The 14938-nt window shown below is 39.6% G+C and overlaps 1 protein-coding gene across 3 annotated transcripts in view; it reads left to right on the top strand.

The window, feature by feature from the left end:
* The window catches only part of VGLL3 (vestigial like family member 3), a 48143-nt gene that overhangs the window by 16187 nt on the left and 17018 nt on the right, over positions 1–14938 (top strand). For all 3 annotated transcript variants that reach the window (XM_006155337.3, XM_006155338.3, XM_006155339.3), the window contains exon 3: positions 9986–10519. In XM_006155337.3, coding sequence (XP_006155399.1) covers positions 9986–10519 — 534 coding nt within the window. The remainder of the gene's footprint in view (positions 1–9985; positions 10520–14938) is intronic.

Genomic DNA, 14938 nt, shown 5'->3' on the forward strand with positions numbered 1-14938 from the left:
AGTATTCCATAGAGTATATATACCACACTTTTCCAATCCATTCATCAGTTTGTGGATGTTTAGGTTGGTCCCATGTCTTGGCGATTGTGAATAATGCTGCAATAAACATTGATGTGCAAGCACTTTTCTGACTGAGTGTTCTCCTGTCTTTCAGGAAAATACCCAGAAGTAGGATTGCTGGATCAAATGGTCGTTCTATTTGTAGATCTTTGAGGAACCTCCATATTGTTCTCCACAGTGGTTGAACTAGTAGTTTACATTCCCACCAGCAGTGTAGGAGGGTTCCCTTTTCACCCACATCCCTGCCAACACTTATCACTTTTTATATTCTTAATCTTTGCCATTCTGACAGGGGTTAGGTGGTATCTCATTGTGGTTTTTATCTGCATATCCCTTATGATGAGGGATGTTGAGCATTTCCTCATATGCTTTTTGGCTATTCGTATGTCTTCCTTAAGAGAGATTTTTGTTCAGCTCATTTTCCCATCTTTTAATCGGGTTAATCATTTTTTTTTTTTCACATTAAGGCACTTGAGTTCCCTGTGTATTCTGGTTATCATCCCCCCACCCCCAGAGTAATCTTGAACCCAAGATAATAACTTGGTGTGAGAGTGATTGCCTATGTAGTATCATGGCCAGAATAGTTTTTCATGGAATGTTGTGTATGTACAAAAACCCTACAACAACTCAACATTCCCCTTGTATTTTGCCTGATACATTCTTTTTTTTTTTTTTTTTTTTTTTGGGGGGTTTTTTGTTTATGGGACGAGGTTTTCGCTATAGGGCACGTGCACTCACCAGACAGACAGAGAGAGACATAGACACAGAAAGCGAGAAATCACCCCCCAGGGGGGATGGTCACGCCGCAATCCCTTCTCCTCCATTCTCCTCTCGGGATCCTGGGCAAGCACGCACATGCGCCCGGCGTGAGTTTTAAGCCACAGGACGCGAACCGCGGTCGACTACGTGGGAGTCCAGCGACATAGCCATTATGCTAACTGCTGGTTCCCTGCCTGATACATTCTTTAAGGCCCTTGAACAGATGTCACATTTTAGAAATGGTGAATAATGATAGTGTTTTAATAACTATTATGAGAATTTCTATGACATCATCTTAAATTTGGTCCTCAAAATTATTTCTCCTTTTACTCCTTCATTAATGCAGCAAATATTAATTTCTTATTATGTGTTGGGCAGTATTCTAGGTTCTGAGACTGACTCAGTGAATAAGATAGCCCAAGACTCTACACTCATATAGCTAAAATTTCAATGGAAGACACAGGTATTTGAGAAAAGCACTTATCACATGGTACCGAGGGAAAAGTAATTCCACCCAGAGTGAATAGCTCCTGAGAAGGCTCTGAAGATGGATTGAGCTTAGAATGACTAGTGAGAAGCAAAACTGCTTCTGTGAATAAAGTGAAATAAAAGTGATAGGAGTAGAACAAATGTTTTAAAATTTTTTATTTAAGTTTATCTGAGTATGCTGGGAGAACACAGCAAGCTCTTCAATTTCCATCATTCCCTTTTGAGAAAAAATTTTGCCAGAGGATATGTGTACTCACAGGCTTGTGGGGAGAGGGGAGAGGAAAATGAGAAAGCACCCTATGGGAAATCACCATGTTGCAATCCATGTTTTTCCCTTTCTCCCTGTTTTGGGATTTTGAGCACACATGTACATGTACCCAGAATGCTTCTCAAGCTGCCGTGTCAAGGACTTGAACCATGTTGTTGGCCCTGTGGGATTTGGCCACCTCTATCACAATTCCACAACTTCTCTCCCACTAAATCTTCAAATATTTTCCCTGATGGCCAAGATAATGCATTTCTATGTCGAAAAGCTGAAATAAATCTGAGTTGAATGACTGCATAAATTAAATAACACCAAACTCATACCATGCACTTGGGTTTAGAAAACAAACAACAACAACATAAAACCTTTAATAGAGACTTTTTTGGTAATAAGTTGTATAAAATTTTGGGTATGATTTTTTATTTGATAAAATACTGAGGTTGAATTAAGTAATTGTTAACATCTTTTCTTCTGTAAAGCTCTGTGATTTCAGAGGTATTATTTACTTCTGTGAGCAGACCTTGGGCATGGTGTTCTCAAGTTGTGAATCAGTCAGTTTTAGATAAATATACAAAACTTGGACAGAATTCATAGGAAAGCCACAAACTATAATTTAGAATATAGAAAATATTTTAAGGAAGAGGTTCAATAAAATGAGATTCACATGTCTAGTGAAGAGAGCTAGTGAGAATTTAATATTAATTGTCCAAGCTACAAAGGATCGGAAAATGCAGTCTTTGGAGTTTGTTCATTTTGGATTCGAGCCCTGGACCTACTACATTCTGGTTGCAATGTGATCTTGGATTAATTTAAATTTCTTTTATTTTATATCAACTTCCTCATACCCATGTCCTAACGTTATTATAAGATTTCTTGTTAATGTATATGAAGAATTTAATACAGGCTTATCTCAAGGTGCTACGTAAAAGTCAGATGCCATTCTCTTTCCTTTAACTAAATTTCCATTTATTTGGCACGCAGAACACCAACCTTGAGTCTTTATTGAAAAGCATTGTGTTCTGGAAGTTGATGGTTCTGGCACAGAATAGTGTTTTGAGTACAGTAAGTACTAAAAGCAATTGATGATGTTAATGGCAGTGCAGTGATACCGTGAAAAGACGTTACTGTCTTTAAAGTAGAGTCTAGTTTCGGGCCAACAGTTGGTTTAGAGGTTTAGGCTGCTGGACTCCACATAGCCACCTTCATGGTTTGAGTCGCAGCCCTGGTGGCTTGGAAATCATGTCAGGTGTGTGTGCACATGTGCACAGAACTCCAAGAGAAGAATAGAGGAGAAAAGATTGTGGCATGGCTATTCTTCCTGAGCGTGATATCTCACTTTCCTTCTTTATCTCTTTGTGTCTGTCTCTCTCCTATGAGTTCACATACCCTATTACAAAAACAATACAAAACAAAACAAAACACAAAACAAAAACAGAAAAAGGATCTAGTTTATGGCACAAAGTTATTACAGTACTTTGCTATTATAACACTTCTGTGCTACAGAACTATGAGCAGGTTTAGAGCTATGTTTGGGGCCAGCAGGTGGTGTGGTGGTTAAGGTGCTGGGTTCCCACATGACTGATAATGGTTTGAGTTCTTGCTCAGGTGGCTTGAAAGTCACGCTGGGCATTTGTGGGTGTGTGCTCAAAACCCCTAGAGGAGAATGGAGGAGAAAAGACTGTGGCCTGGCCTTCATCCCAGGGGTTAATGTCTCACTTTCTCTCTTTTTGTCTCTGTCTCTCTGGTAAGTGCACTTGCACTATAGAAGAAAAAAAAGGAAAAGAAAAATTTCTTCAAAAACAAAACTCTGTTTGATTGCAGAATGTATTTCCACAGTAAATCTTTAACTAAAGAAAGGATATAGTGTGTTAGCTAGTAATGATACAATGGCCATACTTAGTCACTTTATATTCTTACTTTTTTTTTTTTTGAGAGGTTTTTGCTATAGGGTGCATGCACTCACCAGACAGACAGAGAGAGACAGAGAGACAGAAAGCGAGAAATCACCCCCCAGGGGGGATGGCCACTCCGCAATCCCTTCTCCTCCATTCTCCTCTCGGGATCATGGGCATGCACGCACATGTGCTCGCTGGGAGTTTTAAGCCACCAGGTCCGGGACTCGAACCACGGTCGACCACATGGGAGTCCAGCGACATAGCCATTACACTAACTGCTGGTTCTGAGTGTGTATATTCTTGACAGAGCTAAGAAAGTTCTTTTTTTTGGTGTTTTGCTGCTATTAAGGAAACAATTAGTAGCTGAAAATATTTGTACTATATTTAGTGCAGCATTTCATCTGCTACCTCTTATCTTACTATAAATTCTAGCAGGGATTGAATAGAGCTTTTCATTCAAGAGAACTGAATGAATCTGCTTGACCCTTTATTCCCATTCAAATAGAAACGTTGGTTTTTGAATATGTCTATGCATTGATTTGCATGCCCAAGTATTATTCCAGAAAGTGTGGACCCAGCAGGTGGGGGGGTTAAGACACTGGATCCCACATGACTGACCATGTGATTTGAATCCCAGACCCAGAGGCTTGAAAAATACATGAGGCATGCATGCATATATGCCCGAAATCCTGAGAGGAGAATGGAGGATAGTGGGTGGTGCCCTGGTCGTCCCCCTTGGGGGATAATTTTTCACTTTCCCTCTCTCTGTCTATCTGTCTCTCTCTGGTAAGAGCACATACCCTGTGGCAAAAACTAAAAATAAAAGAAGAAAAGGGGAAGTGAAGTCCAGACATAGTAAAATGCAACGGTGACTTAAAAATTGTGCCAAATAGAAAACTTACTGATTTTTTTCTTCTTGTCATAGTTAGAAACAAAGTCTCTGTTGGTTGACCCACCTTGTGTTTATTTTAGACAACTCATTCCGATAGGAAAGACCTCTCAAAATGAGTCCTAAGTGTGAAAAGCAGAAAGGAGAGAGAGAAGGAGGGCTTGTTTCCTGAGCTGTCTGGACTGATTCGAGAGTCGAGGGGGAATGTACGACCTGATTTAGTGCATCCCACTACCTCCCTGGAAGACGGGCATCCGCCTTCATCTTGGCAACTCTCAGTCCGTCCTTAGCAACTCTAGATGAAGTAGCTAAAGGGCCTCTTCGGACATAATAGAAATACATCATTTCTGAATGACAAAGGTGTTGGCACACATATCATTTCACCTCTGACCTCACAATTTATTTTCATGTGAAACAGAGCGAGAGAATGGGAATTAAGTTACAGCGAGAACTTTTTAGGTGAAAAATTGAGCAGATTTTTTTTTTTTTAAATCTGAGATTAATAAAAAGGTAAATTTATCTTTTTAACATTGATGTTTTTCATCTATGTTTATTCTAAGCATGTGTCTTCTGGAGATATTTGGGATGACTTAAGATAAAGGTCTGACATTTTGTTACATTTTACCATTTAATAGGTTTTTTTTTCTTCAAATTCAGTAATAAAATTTGTAATGCTTTAAATCAAATTTTGAATTTTCTTTTTAAACTGTTTGTCCTGGGCCAGCCCTCGAGTGCAGTGGTTAAGCACTGTGTGGAGAAAGCCATATCCCACATGACAGAATTTGATTCAAATACCAGCCTCAGCAGCTTGAAAAACAGGGACCAGCAGTTAGCGTAATGGCTATGTCGCTGGAGTCCCACGTAGTCGACCGCGGTTCATGTCCCAGACCTGGTGGCTTAAAACTCACGCCGGGCGTGTGTCCGTGCGTGCCCAAGATCCCGAGAGGAGAATGGAGGAGAAAGGATTCCGGCGTGACCACCCCCCTGGGGGGTGATTTCTCGCTCTCTGTCTCTCTCTGTCTGTCTGGTGAGCGCATGCGCCCTATAACAAAAAAACAAAAACAAAAACAAACCTCGAAAAAAAAAGAAAAAACAAAAATATACCAGGTGTTTGCGTGTACTTGCCCAGGATCCTGAGAGAGGAGGAAAGGGGGACTGCAGCATTACTAGACCCTATTAGGGTCTCTTCCCCACTCTCGTCTCTGTGGCGCCCACATTTACCGTATGACATTAAATAGTAAATCCTTAGCCCTTTGTTTTTTTTTGTTTTTTTTGTTTTTTTTCCCAAAGAGACACGTAGGACGAATGTATAAAAAAGTATTTTGGCAATCATAAGACTGAGGGAAAGTCTTAGTATTCCATGTTAAATTCTTCTATGTCCTTAATGTGTGTTTCTGATATACAGAGGTTACTGGGTAGTCTTTGGGTAGGTTGTGTTGGATAATGTGTCAATTTTGTCATTTTTCTTTTGTGTTCAGAAATAAACGTGCTTGTGTAATATTTTTTTAATCCCTAATGCCAAAGGAATCAAATTATACTTCGGTTTTTCATGTGTGTTGGATTGTCAGTATGCATTTTTTCATGTCTTTTTATCCAGTAAATATGGCTGTGATTAAGTAGTCATAATCAAAGAGTCATGTAATGAAAAAAATGTACGTACACATCAAATAAGTACCCTGGTTCTCAGGCATGAAACAAAGCATGTCATCTGTTTCTTTGTATCAGATTTATTTTTAAACAAGAAAGATACCAAATCATGATTCTGAAATACAGACTTCTTCATAAACATATTTTCTATTTAATATTTTTTCCCTTACTTGTAAAATGCAACAGTGTTTCTGAAAAGGGCTGCATAAATCTCTGCAAACTTTATATTAATCTCGGGAGACATGCCAACTGGGAAAATATTAAGTTGCTTCTAATTTTATCTTTCCTTGGGGGCATTTTAAAGTTTTGTTTCATCTTTATGGAGTGAATTTTTAAATATATATTTCTATCTCCAATGATAATGTGTTCACTAATCACAATGCAATACTTCATAAGTGGGACAATAATATTTTTGGTAAGGAACTTGTTCATTTCTAAAATGCTTAAGCCTCTATAAAATAAGACTGGTTTCATGTACATATAAATAAGGAGAAAGTAAAACACTCAGGGAAATGTATGTGCTCTCTGTACTTTTTGATGTTTTAATAGAGGATTTAAATAAGGGAACTGACTCTCTGGCTCATATTTCTGGTATGTTGTTCAACAGTTCTCATATTGGGATTCTTGTCCCACCAGGAGATAGACGTTGTGAGCAGAATGAAGTGTTGGTCTCAAAGAAGAGAATTGTGGAAACAAAGTGACATGGTGGTGATAGCAGAGGTCAGCTGTGTCATAGAAGGAAGCTCTGTAAACTCCTTGTGTGGGTTTTCAACTTTAAACATGAAAGGTTTCATTTTGATCAGGACAGAAATATTCGATAAATGGCCATCACGTAAAGCAAACTGAATTTTCTTCTCACCCCTCACACTGTTTTCCTTCTCGTTATTAGCAATACTTTTCATATGTCAAAGAGATACTTCTTAAATAAAACAGATTTGCTCCAATCCCAGGACGTTTGAATTAAGTTCTATTTTCTGATCATTGTGACTATGACATTACAAAGTCATGTGATAAAAAGTTTACTGGGAGGGGGCCAGTAGGTGGCATAATGATTAAGGCAATGGGTTTCCACATGGCCAACCATGGTTCGTGTCCTGGTCCTGGCAGCTTGAAAATCATACTCTATGTGTGTTCAAAATCCTGAGAGGAAAATGGAGAAGAAGGGATTGCAGCATGACCATTTCCTCTGGTTTTCATTTTCTCTCTCGCTGTCTCTGTCTCCCTCTGGCAAGCACATGGCAAAACCTAAAAAAAAAAAAAAAAGTTTGCTGGAAATGTTCGAAGATTTGAAGAGTATGTACTTCTATCCACTGCTTCTTAAAGAACATCATTTTCTAGGTACCCCCAAGGGTTAGAGGTCCATGGAAATACTGTGAGGAAGAGACTTAGGTGTGAAAGTACGTAACTGGCCTATGAGATCAATGGGGTGAGTGATGATAGCTCACGTATGGGGCTGACCAGAAGTCAGTCAGTCAACTTCTCATTCCTTTCGAGAATGGAAATGTTTGTGGTGCTAGTGCCACAGTCTTTAGGGATGTTGGAGAGAGGAAATCTTAGAGCACATAGTCATAGCCTCATTATGTTACCCAAATGATGTGGTAGTGTTTCAGGTTATTTAAGCTTTCCCTGAGGCACAAGAACTATGTTGTGGGAATTTATGAAGTGAGACCATAGATATGTCAGACTTTTGAATACTTTTGATTCAGACTGCCTCTTAGGGTATCTTTCATTCCACTAGAAAGATCGAGTAAGGTTCTTTTATGTGGAACTTAGTATAAAAATATTATCTTATTATTCATGCTAAAAATGTCTTTAGCAACCTTGTCTTTTATCTATAGTTAGAACTAATCAATAGTATACTTCACAGAATAATGGAAGTATTGAGCCAGAAAAGAAGCTGAATTAAATTATTTGAAATATTTTATTTTTCAGTGGAAGAAACTAAGTCACAGGTAGATCAACAGGTCCTTTTGAGGTCATGGAGTGAGAAAGGGTAGGAGCTGGCGTCAAAGCTGGGTGCCTGAGACTGTAGATTCAGTGCTTCCTCAGTTAGTTACACCTCGTGGTAACAGACTGTACTCGGTAGGGAAGGTGAGCTTTCTAACGCGGATCTCCTTATGTCCCTTTCTACCTTAAAATCACTCTACGCCCACTGGAACCCCCCTCAGGACAGAGTCCACATTCAGTACCATGGTCATTAAGGCCACACTCATGTGGGTCCTTATTACTGTTGTGGTTCTTTTTATTTTTTTGTTACCACCTTCTGCTTGATGAAGGAACTGAACTCTTTTTTTTGTTTTTTGTTTTTTGGCTTTTTTTGTCTCTCAAATACTGCTGCTACTTGCTGTTGTTGTTGTTGTGTGTGTTTATATAATATGTGGCCTTTAGTCAAATGATGTTCCATTTACTACAGTTCTTCCCCCTTTCTCTTTGCTGGGCTAACCTCCACTCGACCTTTCAGCTTCAACCTTGTTATTATTACTCTCGTAGGCTGGTTTGGTGCTCTGTCTGGTGCGTCTTCTTGTAAGAACACTTAAGTACTAGGACCAGCAGTTAGCATAATGGCTATGTTGTTGAACTCCTATGTAGTCAATCGTGGTTCAAGTCCTGGACCAGGTGGCTTAAACTCACGCCGGGCGTTTGTGCATGCATGTCCAAGATCCTGAGAGGAGAATGGAGGGGAGGGATTGCGGCGTGGCCATCCCATCGGGGAGGGGGTGATTTCTCACTTTCTGTCTCTCTGTCTCTCATCTTTCCGGCAAGCGCACACGCCCTATAACAAAACTCTCTCTCTCAAAAAAAAAATACAAACAAACAAAAAGAACACTTAAGTACCATGTGTTCATCATACATATCAGTTTATTTAATTTTCTTTCTCCATATTGGGGCTAAAAGTGTTGTCTCGCTTGTCATCTGTGATCTCATAATGCTTGGTACATTATAGGCCACCTGTAAATGTGTTAGGATGCTTGAGCAGAGAAACAGAACAGATGCAGATTTAGGGAAGGGTTCTTCCTTTTCCTTCCTTACTTATCTCCATATGCTATTCTTCGATATTTCTCTCTTCCCAAATGCTTCCTTAAATCACTACCTCTATTTGAATCTCTTCCACTCAAGGTTTCCACAGAAAACTCAGGGAGCGGTAGATGTTCAGGTTGTATAATAGTTACAATTGTGCCCTCTTGTGGCACATGATGAAGAGTACCACCCTTTGGCCATTGAGGCTGGTTACCTGGCTTCAAGGTCTTGTCAAGGTTCTACCTGCTGGATTTCTTTCTCTCTAAAATGGTCATAATAGCAATAACTCTTATAGAGTTGGGATGAGGATCCTATGAGATCAACCATAAAAAGCCACTGGTCTTGTATTACACATTCAATTGCTATCATTAAATGTTAACCACTCTTATTCTCAGTCCAGAGATTCCTAGATCTCTAGAGGAAAAACAAAAAGAAAAAGAAGAAGAAAAATATTAAGTTTGGGATATATTATTCTTAATGGAAAGTGGGAGGTGATGAGCATAATTAAGTGTGGTCTTACTTCCATTCATTACTTTTGGCCTTAAAATGTCTTATTTGAATGAAAAGTATTTTTACATTAAAAGACATTGGTAAAAATGATCATTTCCAACTACATAATTTCCAGCTATAGTAAAAAACATTTTTTTGCATAATTTTGACCTTTTGTCAGACCACATGATAGCAAGACACCAGGAGGAAATGGAGCTTTAAAATCCCCAAATTGCAGACTAGGACAGGCTGTGACAGCATCAGCTAGGAGAGCAGATAGGGAGAGGCCATTCAGTGCTTGAATTGTGCACAGGAACCCAGAGGCCACCCCGGTGTCATTTCAGCCCTGTGTAGGGAGAAAAAGAGGGCATGCAGACTCTCCTACTTGTAAAATATTATTGAACAAGTAAAGGCAAGTCTATCCCAGAACTGAATCTTATGTAAATTTTTTTTTTTTTTTTTCCGTCTTCTCAGACAGCTCAGCTCTCTCAAGTCAGCGGAGTGGTTTCCCAACTTCCTTTTGGACCAGCTCTTACCAGCCCCCACCTGCACCCTGTCTAGGGGGAGTTCATCCTGATTTTCAGGTCCCTGCACCTCCTGGCACCTTTTCTACCGCTGAACCCAGCCCCTGGCCAGGACACGGTCTGCATCAGACTGGCCCAGCCCCTGCCCCTGCTGTGTCTGAGTCCTGGCACTATCCTTTGGCATCTCAGGTGAGCCCATCTTACAGCCACGTGCATGACGTGTACATGCGGCACCACCATCCCCATGCCCACATGCACCACCGCCACCACCACCACCATCACCACCACCATCCTTCTGCTGGCTCTGCCCTGGATCCATCCTATGGGCCCCTGCTGATGCCGTCCATGCGTGCGGCCAGGATTCCTGCTCCTCAGTGTGACGTCGCAAAGACAGACCCGACTACAGTCACCACTGCTACCTCAGCATGGGCTGGAGCCTTTCATGGAACAGTGGACATAGTGCCAAGTGTGGGGTTTGATACAGGTAAGCTGATTTCCTCCTTTCCATACACAGAAGAAGTAAAGGTTTGTTTTTAAAGATTAGTTTTTATTATTTTTTAAAAAAATATTGTTCTCTTAAATGTGAAGTTAGGCTTTGCCAGTATGTTTATAGAACCTGACCATTTTGCAATCATTCCTGCATTACTGCAGAAACTGGTATTACTAGCTCATGGAGTACAGCCTGAGAAAAGTCTCAGAACTTCTCTCCCATCTCTAAGGCTCATAATCTGTCCCTTTGAACTGGAATCTCTGATACCTTATGTTTATAAAGCCAGCATGTTCTTTAAATCTCCATGTCTCTGTGTGCTAGACCATCTGTACTGCTTACTAGAATTAAAAAGAGTATGCTTCAGTAATTGTTCTCCCCCCCCCTTTGGTTTTTAGGCCTTATTTATGATTAATAAAATAAACTGTTTTCTGAAATACAGTCTGTAGTCCAGTATTTTGAAAAAGAATTAGGAAACATATTTTAGAGAAATGGATTTTCTTTCCTTTTCTTTCTCTTTCCTTTGGAGCCCTTCTCTTCCTTTGTTTTTGCTTCTTTTTCATTCTTTTCTCCTCTTTTTCTCTCTTTCTCTCTCTCTCTCTCTCTCTGTCACTTCCTCTCTTTCTGACTTAAATAGCACAAGACTTAAAAGACTATTATAACATTCATATTCAACAGATTTAGAAAAAGTTAATAAGGAAAATATTTCTTCACAGAGTAGTCACCTCCTTTATGGAATTCAGTAGTTCTGAAGCGTCACTGTATTAAACATTTGAGCATGGTTTTGAGACCATGCTAATGATATTAATAGTATGAATAGTTCTAAATTCATGAAATTACAGACATCGGAGGCTAAAAGCCAAATCAAGCCAATGATTATATCCTCAGAGTCTACATTCCAAAGTCTCCCACATGTATCTCCAATTCTAGATTCTGTTCCTGGAACACTCTGTGACCTACTAGAACTTTCTTTGCACAAGATTAAAGAAATTAGCCTTACTTAGTTTCTCTAAGGAAGATCTTCAGCCCAAGGGTTAATTCATAATAGGGTAGGCTCCCATGTAATGCCTGCTTAGCTTCACATTGAATTCACCCTGACTTAGTGGAACCTTTAAATTTTTTTTTTTTTAAAGTTTTATTCTTCCATGAAAGGGACAAAGAGGAAAAATCAGAGAGACAGCACTCCCAGTAGGGTCCTTATCCCAAAATCCACTGCCGGTCTCATCCCAAAATCCACTGCCGGTCTCAGCCAGTCCAGATCACAGGCACACCTGGTATGTACAGGAAAGTCCTGACTTCCTGGTTTTAAAAACTCAACTCTGGGACCAGCAGTTGGCATAATGGCTATGTCACTGGACTCTCATGTAGCCAACCATGGTTAGAGTCCCAGACCTGGTGGCTTAAACTCACTTCAGGCGCATGTACATGCGTGCCCAAGATCCTGAGAGGAGAGTGGAGGAGAAGGGATTGTGGAGTGGCCATCCCCCCGGGGGAGTGATTTCTTGCTTTCTGTCTCTGTCTCTCTGCTCTCTGGCAAACACACTCGCCCTATAGCAAAAACAAAACAAAACACACACACACACAAACAAAAAAGATGACTTAGGGCAAATGATTCAATCTGATAATTCCATACTTGTAAAAGATGTCTAATGAAATTATTTTGGTAATTGAATGAGTTAATGCACTAAAACATTTATAACTGTGCTGGCACATAACAGGTACTTTAGAGATTCTAACTATATGAGTGAAGTTTTTTTTAACATTAAAAATTGGGCCTGCAGGTGCAAGGAAGTTAAAGCATCTAGACCCTATATAGTGGATTCACAGTTTAAGGAGGCTTAAAAATCACTCTGGGCATGTGCGTACCCATGCTCAAAATCCCAAGAGGAGAATGGAGAAGACAGGACTGCAGCATTGTCATGCCCCCGGGGGGTAATTTCTCTTTCCTTCCCCGCTTTCTCTGTCTGTGCCTCTCTCTTGCTAATGCACATGCCCTATAGCAAAATTAAAAAAAAAAAGACAGAACCAAAACTAAAATATATTACTTACACTTTACATACACTTAACCATGTTATAAGTACAGGAGATTTTAGTATATATTCCCAGGATTGTGAAACTATTTAATCTAATATCTAATTCCAGAACATTCCATCACATCAACAAGAAACCCTGTATCTCCTAGAAATTACTCCCCATTGCTATCTCCCTGCATACCCCAGCGACCACTCATCGGCTTTCTGCCTCTGTGGATTTTCCTATTTGGAGTATTTTACATAAATGGGATAATGCAATAATATATTGTCTTTTATGCCTTCTTTCACACAGTATATTGTTTTTAAATTCTATCCATGTCATAGTATGTATCAGAACATCATTCCTTATTTTAGAGTACATACTATATTACAGTGACAATAATATATTATGTTAGTTCAGAGTGAATGGACTTTTTTTCCTACTTCTTTTTGTTCTTTAGGGTTTTGCCATAGTGCACATGCACTCTTTGGAAAGAGAGAGAGAGAGAGAGAGAGGGAAAGTGAGAAATTACCCTAGAAGGGATGGCCACCCTACAATCTCTTCTCCTCCATTTTCTTGCTGGGATTTTGGGCACGCCCAACATGATTTTCAAGCTTCCAGGTTCAGGACTCAAACCGAGTTCATCCATTGTCGGCATCTGCCCCAGGGCTTGGGTCTGGCTGAATCATGATCAGGGGGCTGCTGGTGAGGAAGAGAAAGGATGAGAAAGAGAAAGCCCTCCATCTTGCCAGGACCTGGGAATTAGAAAGAATGAGACAAAGGGATAGAATAGAAATGGACACAGGCAGCCTGAGCCTAGGTAGCCCAAGCAACTTGTGCCACCCAGAGGAACTGGACGTCTTTATTTATAGTACAAGGAGACATTACACATGTATGTTTCATGATACTTCGTAGATGGGTTGCCTGGTTACAGACAATAAGAAGTAATTAACAAATCTATGAGAGCTTAGTTATACCAGGCCAGGTGTATCCCTTGGTGATAATCCCATCAAGAGAAGATCTCATCTTCTTTTCTAATGCAGAGAACTAGCTGTTAGGTATGGGGAAGGAGCTAAAGAACTTCTCTATAAGGAGTGTACCACCACACCCAGAGAAGTCTAAAGAACCTTTCAAATGCAGAGCAGGGATTAGATTTTACTAATTGGGGTCAAGATGTTTCTTGAAGTCCATCAGATGTGTCTGTTGGAACGCCCCTAGTAATTTCCACCCTTGCTCTGTCTGCAGCCAAGGTCAGCGAAAGACAAGTTACAAGGTTCTGCCAAACCCCAAAAGAGCAGGTGGTGTTTGCTCAGAGTATGTCCCCACACCTCAGATTCTCTCTCTTAAACGTGTCCCCACAAACCATGTAGGAATCACGTGCCTTAACTACCATTGTATGTGCTAGCCCCTTGTTTCTATTGTTTGAAATACTGCTGTTCACTTGCATAAAATTTTTTGTGTGACCGTGTTTTTAATTCTCTTGAACATAGACCTATGAATAGAATTGTGTTGTGAGATTGAGAAAACTTTGCTTTTAATTTTACATGCTTCTATATTTTCGGAATTTTTTTCAAAGTGCCTCTACTATATCTATAATTAAATTAAGAATTTTTAAAACTTTAAATTTATTCAATTTGATTTTTTTTTAAATTTTTAAATTAAAGCACATTGTAAAGATAGTTCTGGGGTTTGGTAAGCAAAATTCTTCTGTAAGAATGAAGAGTGAAATAGTTCATCTTTTCTGAAAAAAATGAACTTTGATGAGAAAAGTAGGATGCTTCTAGCACAAATTTCACTACTCCCTCTGTGGAACACAAATGATATGAATTTGCCTTGGAATGATCAATGCATTGATACCATCGTAAGTTACCTATATCTGCCGTCCATGTGGAAATGTCCATCTTATTAAAAGGCGGTTGTAACAAATATCACATTATGCTTACTCCTTTTCCTGCAGTAGTATCCAAACTGGGTTCTGTGGCCTCCATGAGAACAGTAATTTCAGAATGTGATCATTGGAGCTTAACTGAAAAAAGAAAAATTCAGTGAATTTGTTGATACCGCTTATTCTAGATCTCCCTTAGACATCACAATTCACTTTAGCATGTGAAAGGTTTTGTATACATTCTTAAGTTGGAAACACGTGAAATTGTGTTTAATTGGAGGGTTTTTTTGTTTTGTTTTGTTTTCGATCTAGTTTGCTTATAGGCACAGTTTGTTTTCACCATAATTAATAACTTCTCATGGAGCACTCTTTGGGAAGTACTATTTAGCTTAACTTTTTTTCCTGTAATAAAACTCATTGTGTCTAACTGTTGTGAGTGACGTTTACCTTACATTAAGCTTCTGTGAAGAGAAATAAGTCAGATGGGCAAGTGGGGCTAGAGATAATACTTAGAATAA

Source organism: Tupaia chinensis, unplaced genomic scaffold (assembly GCF_000334495.1).
Source record: "Tupaia chinensis unplaced genomic scaffold, TupChi_1.0 Scaffold000448_1, whole genome shotgun sequence".
Taxonomy (NCBI): Eukaryota; Metazoa; Chordata; class Mammalia; order Scandentia; family Tupaiidae; genus Tupaia; species Tupaia belangeri.